At 48.3% G+C, this 7,500-nt stretch overlaps 1 protein-coding gene across 1 annotated transcript in view; it reads left to right on the forward strand.

Annotated features, from left to right (window-relative positions):
- The window catches only part of syne1a (spectrin repeat containing, nuclear envelope 1a), a gene marked incomplete at its 5' end in the record, with an annotated part of 215,195 nt that overhangs the window by 174,818 nt on the left and 32,877 nt on the right, over positions 1-7,500 (forward strand). The window contains 8 exons of the mRNA XM_084453952.1: positions 71-253; positions 800-949; positions 1,313-1,489; positions 1,722-1,877; positions 2,089-2,244; positions 2,559-2,729; positions 2,898-3,031; positions 3,398-3,602. Coding sequence (XP_084310078.1) covers positions 71-253; positions 800-949; positions 1,313-1,489; positions 1,722-1,877; positions 2,089-2,244; positions 2,559-2,729; positions 2,898-3,031; positions 3,398-3,602 — 1,332 coding nt within the window. The remainder of the gene's footprint in view (positions 1-70; positions 254-799; positions 950-1,312; positions 1,490-1,721; positions 1,878-2,088; positions 2,245-2,558; positions 2,730-2,897; positions 3,032-3,397; positions 3,603-7,500) is intronic.

The following is a 7,500-nucleotide window of genomic DNA, read 5'->3' on the forward strand; positions in this document are numbered from 1 at the left end:
TTATATAACGAGACGTCTCCAGAGTCTGTTGAATTTGAATCACAGCTCACCCCTCCCTCCCTCTCTGCAGGAGTTCTCCAAGGAGGTGGACGCCAAGTCGTCTCTGCGCTCCTCGGTGCTGAGCACGGGGAACCAGCTGCTGCGTCTGAAGAGGGTGGACACGGCCGGCCTGCGCTCAGCGCTGGCCCAGGTGGACACGCAGTGGGCCGAGCTGCTCACGCGCATCCCTGTGGTGCAGGAGAAGCTCCACCAGGTCTGGGAGTTATATCAGTCACACCTCGGCTGTTCATGATGCTTTCATGCAAACGTACTTTGCCAACGCGTAACCGAAGTGTAGCTTGTGTGTTTTACTAAAGCATTACTCACAGGCAATGATTGTGTGACTAATCTCATGTTTGAAATATTCCCCATGAAACGTACAGTATATTGCTAAATGACCATCGTGACTGAAACCATAAGGTTTAGAAGGAGAAATAAGTAGCATAAAGCTAACCACATAATGTCAATATTAACCGAATTGCTCACCCCCCTAGTTTTGAATAGGTTGGTTTAGCGTCTTGTGCTAACGCTACTCCCCCTAGTTTGGAATAGGTTGGTTTAGCGTCTTGTGCTAACACTACTCCCCCTAGTTTTGAATAGGTTGGTTTAGCGTCCAGTGCTGATGTTACTCTACAGAACCTAGTTTTGAATAGGTTGGTTTAGCGTCCAGTGCTAATGCTACTCCTCCTAGTTTTGAATAGGATGGTTTAGCATCCAGCGCTAACGCTACTCTACCTGGTTTGGTATCCTGCCCCTCCAGTTGCAGATGGAGAAGCTGGCGTCACGCCACGCCATCACCGAGCTGATGACCTGGATCTCCCTCATGGAGAACATCATGGAGGAGGACCAGCAGAGGATCCTGGGAGCTCTGGGCTCCGAGGTGGTCCAGAAATACCTACAGAAGTACAAGGTTAGACTGAGACGCATCCTACAGACAGGCAGTCCATAGAGGGTAACGAGACGGGATGTCACTGATGTTTTCTCACATCCTTTCACCTGTGTCTCTTCCGTCTTTTCTCTTGTCCAATAAAGGGTTCTGTTCTTCTTTCTCCTTTCCCATCACTTCTCATATCCATCCTCCTTCTCTCTCCTCCCCTCTCCCTTTCTCCATCCTCCTCCTCTCTCCTCCCCTCTCCCTTTCTCCACTCCCACTTACCTCCTCTCTCTCCCACCATCCTCTTGTTTCTCCCATTCCAACCTCTCTATCTCTTCTCCATCCCCCTGTTCTTTGTCCTAACCCCCCTCCTCCTCCTCTCTCTCTCTCCCTCCCCAGGGGTTGCGTATAGACCTGACCTGTAAGCAGCTGACTGTGGACTTCGTCAACCAGTCGGTACTGCAGATCAGCAGTCTGGATGTGGAGGGGAAGCGCAGCGACAAGACTGACTTCGCCGAGAAGCTGGGGGCCATGAACCGACGCTGGCAGATCCTACAGGGACTTGTCACTGAGAAGGTAGCTGACTAGCTAGCTAGCACCCCCCGGTGGTCCGGAGGACAGTGCGCCCACACACACAACCACAGGTTTAACCACAGGTTGTTTTGTTGTATCATGTCCCCATTCTGTATGTTATTATTGTAATCGGGGCGGTATTGAAAAAGCGAGCTCGCTCTCAGTTGTCTTCTCTGGATAAATAAAGGTTTCAATTCAATTCAAACAAACGTGTGTGTGTGTGTGTCTTCCTCAGATCCAGCTGTTGCAGGGCCTGCTGGAGGGCTGGTTGGAGCATGAGAGCGGGGTGCAGGCCTTGAGAACCTGGCTCACGCTGCAGGAGGAGAGACTGAAGAAGAGACACAGGATAGAGGACGAGGCGTCGGTGCACAACGCTCTCAAAGACTGTCAGGTGAGCACAGAATAGAATCACATCAAACACCCCATCGAGTTTACACAGAGCAACCTCACAGATCTGCTTAGAGGTCTTAAAGGGATAGTCTGGAATTTTGGACATTGGGCCTCATTTTCGACTTCACGTTCGTGGCATGTTAATGCTAGCGGAAAACTCACTTTAAGTCCTCTCTGGGGATTGTGCCCCTCTCACCCCGTCCTCCTCCCAGGAGCTGGAGGAGCTGGTGAAGGAGAAGGAGAAGGATCTAGAGAAGGCTGTGGAACGTGGGAACGCACTCGTCCAGGACAGGGAGGGGGAGGCCGGCGCGGTGGTCACTGAAATCCTGAAGGGATTGAACCAGTCGTGGGCCAACATGGATCATATGGTGGGTCCGGCCGGAGGTCTGGTCTCTCGTTAATACGGCCATGTCAGCTGTCTAGTAGGACGCGTTTACCTGCCAGGTTGAGGAGATCACATGTCCGCTGAGATTTTTATGATAGGAAGTCCTGTCTTCTTTAGGTACAGTACCTACCACTGTTACAGTAGGTACCTAAAAAACTTTTTTTTAAGTTGACTTTATTACCTACAGTAGGTACCTACAGCAAAGAACACCGTTTTAGGTATATGAACGAATGGATGAATGAAAATATACTATTTTAGGTGTATGAACCATGTTCACCCCCCCCCCCCCCTCCTCAGATAGGTCAGGTGAAGGTCAGCCTCCGCTCGGTGCTGGAGCAGTGGACCCTGTACCGCCGGGCGGCGGAGGAGATCACCGGCTACCTGCTGGAGGGACGCTACTCCATCTCCCGCCTGTGTCTGCTCACGGGCTCCCTGGAGGCGGTCCAGACGCAGGTGGAGAGCCTGGAGGTGAGGACCAGCATCCACCATTTGCCAAAAATAATTTGCTGTCATTTTCTCAGATCGCTGTGATTCGCCTTGTGTTTTTTTTTCCTGTAATACCTTCTGATTTGTTTGTGTGTGTGTGTGTTTGTGTGTGTGTGTGTGTGTGTATGCATGTGTGTGTCTGTGATGCAGAGCTTACAGGAGGAGCTGGACAAGCAGGAGAGCAGTCTGAGAAAGTTTGGCTCCGTCACACACCAGCTGCTGACCGAGTGCCACCCGTCCGTGGCCGACACACTCAACGACGCCCTCCGCGACGTCAACATCAGGTGGGAAAACTCTACCGCCGTACTTATGAACACCTGAGACAATAAACAATCTGGAGGCACACATACTGTGCTGTACCTCCTTCTAGAATGTCCCAAAAAACTAAAGTTGCATGGCAAACAAATTGAAGTTGCAGCTAACCTGGCAACCCGTCTATAAATCCATCGACCCGTGACCATCATTCTCTGCTGGTTTAGATTATGGGCTGAACAACAGTGCAACCAGGTTGAATACAATTCAGCATGTATCACCAGGCTAGTAAAAATCTGCTAAAAAGCAAACAGACTTGTTTTGGTATAACATCTACTGTAGTGTACCTGACTGATCCCAGACCAGCTCCTAACCCCACTCCCCTGTCCCTCTCCCAGGTGGAACGGGCTGCTGGAGCAGATCTCGGAGCAGCTGCGGAGCGGCCGGGCCCTGCTGGGGCTGTGGCGGCGGTACCGGGAGGGCCACGCCCACTGCGCGGCGTCCGTGCGTAGGCAGGAGGAGCGGGCCGACAGGCTGCTAAAGAGCGCCACCGACAGGGACATGACGGAGGAGGAGAGCAGCGCCTGGATCAGAGACTGCACCGTGAGTACTGGAGAGAGACTGGTTTAGTACTGGAGAGAGACCGGTTTAGTACTGGAGAGAGACCGGTTTAGTACTGGAGAGAGACTGGTTTAGTACTGGAGAGAGACTGGTTTAGTACTGGAGAGAGACTGGTTTAGTACTGGAGAGAGACTGGTTCAGTACTGGAGAGAGACTGGTTTAGTACTGGAGAGAGACTGGTTTAGTACTGGAGAGAGACTGGTTTAGTACTGGAGAGAGACCGGTTTAGTACTGGAGAGAGGCCGGTTTAGTACTGGAGAGAGACCGGTTTAGTACTGGAGAGAGGCCATTTTAGTACTGGAGAGAGACTGGTTTAGTACTGGAGAGAGGCCGGTTTAGTACTGGAGAGAGACCGGTTTAGTACTGGAGAGAGACTGGTTTAGTACTGGAGAGAGACTGGTTTAGTACTGGAGAGAGACTGGTTTAGTACTGGAGAGAGACTGGTTTAGTACTGGAGAGAGACTGGTTTAGTACTGGAGAGAGACTGGTTTAGTACTGGAGAGAGACTGGTTTAGTACTGGAGAGAGACTGGTTTAGTACTGGAGAGAGACCGGTTTAGTACTGGAGAGAGACCGGTTTAGTACTGGAGAGAGACTGGTTTAGTACTGGAGAGAGACTGGTTTAGTACTGGAGAGAGGCCGGTTTAGTACTGGAGAGAGACTGGTTTAGTAATGGAGAGAGACTGGTTTAGTACTGGAGAGAGACTGGTTTAGTACTGGAGAGAGGCCGGTTTAGTACTGGAGAGAGACTGGTTTAGTAATGGAGAGAGACTGGTTTAGTACTGGAGAGAGACTGGTTTAGTACTGGAGAGAGACTGGTTTAGTACTGGAGAGAGGCCGGTTTAGTACTGGAGAGAGACTGGTTTAGTACTGGAGAGAGACCGGTTTAGTACTGGAGAGAGACCGGTTTAGTACTGGAGAGAGACTGGTTTAGTAATGGAGAGAGACTGGTTTAGTACTGGAGAGAGACTGGTTTAGTACTGGAGAGAGACTGGTTTAGTACTGGAGAGAGGCCGGTTTAGTACTGGAGAGAGACTGTTTTTAGGGGAGCAGATAGGCTCGTCTTGGTCCACAGTTCAAACCAGTCTTGACTTGTGTGAATCTAGTTATTTACTTGCTTTTTTTGTGTGTTGGCTGTAAGCCGACACACCATGAAGAGAGAATCCTATTAGTCGTTTCCTGGCCCTTTTTCTGCCAGTTGTTGACCTGCAGTTCTATGTTGCTACCCCAAGGCCGCATTTACACTGCAGGTATTGATGCCTGGATCTGATTTTTTGCCCATATCCAATTTTTTTGACCGTCTACTTACATGTACTTTTTAAAGTGACCCATATCAGATACCTGTGCTTACACGTACATACTTGTTTAACATTTGAAACAACCCGCATGCATACACGAGGGTTTCATTACCTTGGTTACCTAACAACCAGATCTCTTTGCTGGACAGAGACGTGATATTTTGTAAATAACTGGAATTAACTGTATTCACATACATGAAATGAGTTGATGTTGTGTAGGCATAAAGATGAAATGATAAACAAGCAATTCCACTATAATTAGCCTACTGGTAATAGATCTCCGCACTGGCCTGTGAGCCCCCCGAGCTCGGCGGGTTAGCCGCGAACTTCATGCCGCAACGAGAGATCCCGTCTCTGGGAGGACAGCTGTTCAACTCGCCTGGGACCAGGTCCCCTGGAGCTATTTCGCCTGGCTGCCCATCGCGCTGTTGTGAACAGAATGAATACCACCTATTAGCAAACAAAACATGTTTAGTCACAATTTTACTGTTAGAACTAAGATGCCTGGATAAAAAAAAAAGTTTTCCAACGGATAGATTTGACGAAAGTAGATTAATAAGCAAGCCCCTTTTCATTGCTTCTCTCAGAGCTAGACTCAGAACACGCCAGGTTTCAATCGCAATGACAGGGAATATCCGTTCTGTCCGCTTAGACGACAGTCGCATTAGCCAATGTCTGATTCATATCTGATTTATTTCCACATATGATTGAGGCCTGAAACGGATCTGAGAATATCCGATTCTATGTGATTTTTTCCTGCTTACACGTGCGTAATACATATCGGATACGTGCCACATACTGTATGAGCAAAAAAAACGAATTGGGTCACTTCAACCAGGCAGTGTAAATGCGGCCCAAGAGGCAGTGGTCCCAGAACATCAAAACAAAAAGACTCCACAGATTTCCCAGAGTTTAATCCTTGGTGTGGACATACCAAGGTACTATGACATATTTTGTCACTGGATGTTATAGAAGTTATGTAACGAGCGTGGGTCATATTTGTTAATTATAGACCCTTTTACAGCCTAGTCAGCACAAGTATGCGCGCGCATTCTTGAAACAGTAGCAGAGGAAGACAGACGAAATTGCCATTATTAAGCGTACGGACTGGACTGAAGACATCATCAGAAATGCCCGGGTTTGCGGTGCCCATTTTATATCAGGTAAGTTATTTTGACTACCTGGTTTCACTGGTATGTCTGGTTGAAATGTAGCCCTTCTCAGTCCCGTTGTCGCATTCCGCTCGCTCATGCCAGACAACAGTCCTTTGCTGGTCCATTCACTTATAAATAAATCGGTGTCGGCCTAGTTAGGAGAGGCGCTCATATTTACAGGTGTCAGATAAACATGAAACTTCACTTACCTAAGCAAAAGTTCTATTTTAACAAATGCTGCGTTGAAGCTTCAAAGCACCGCCACCACCACAGAAGAAGACTACCTCAGAAAAATAATTTCACTCGGACAGAACGCGTCTAAATAAGTTATTTAATGGTAGCGCCGAGGCTTCAAAACCCAGCACGTTTCTTCAACAACTATGGAGTTGGAGAAACACATGTGGACCTTCATTGTGACAACTGCAGTGGACAAAACAAGAACAACTTTGTGCTGTGGTACTGTGCTTGGCAGACCATGCACAAACTTCACCTGAAGTTGGACCTACAGTACACATCCTGATTGCAGGCCACACCAAGTTTGCCCCTGACTGGTGCTTTGGCTTGATCAAGCAGCGCTATAGGAAGACTAGAGTGGACACTTTTACTGACATTGCTGGGGTGGTGAGAGACAGCGCTCCTGTGAAGAAAGTCAACACCCCACAGCTTGTCAGAGTTGAGGACGGCAGAGTGCTTGTTGAAAGCTACAACTGGCACCAGCATCTGAGTAGCTATTTCAAAAAGCTCCCAAACATTAAGAGTTACCAGCACTTCAGGTAATTATCATTGTCATGTATTAGCTATTCCATTTTATGGACATGGTATGGTTGTATTGTATTTGTGGCCAATATTTTAATGCACTATTAATAATTTATTTTTGATGCTGGGATGCCTGGTGTGGTTGAGGCCAGAGAACACTGTGATGCAACACCAGTCAGGTGTCGGCTGCTGTGCAACGCTGATGTCCACTCCCCCCAAAGATGGTTTTCAGGTGCAAGCCCCACCCAGACAGGACATGGCCAGACAGCAGTATCTGATCATGGATGGCTGTGACTGTGTCCATGATACAGGCAGTGCAATTACATAATATGTCAAGTATACTGTACAGTAGTATACTGTAGTTCAGAGTGAGTTCTCTATTGTATAGACAAGGTGTTCAATTGCTCAAGTGTTGTCAGGTGTTGATTCAAGTGTACAGTAGTGCAGAGTCAGTTGTCTATTGTATAGACAAGGTGCAAGGTGTCACATGTTCACTTCTGTTATGATGAGGCTCAAGACATCACTTTCCCCCTGCCAAAGAGTAGCTCGGAAGAAGACTGTCCGTTTATAGTACTCTGGTTGTACTATACATAGGCCCTCACTCTAATTATAACAATGGCACACATTCCACCCCCTGGACCAACAAGTGAACACGTGACACCTTGCACCTTGT

This window comes from Borostomias antarcticus (genome assembly GCF_949987555.1).
Source record: "Borostomias antarcticus genome assembly, chromosome: 19".
NCBI lineage: Eukaryota > Metazoa > Chordata > Actinopteri > Stomiiformes > Stomiidae > Borostomias > Borostomias antarcticus.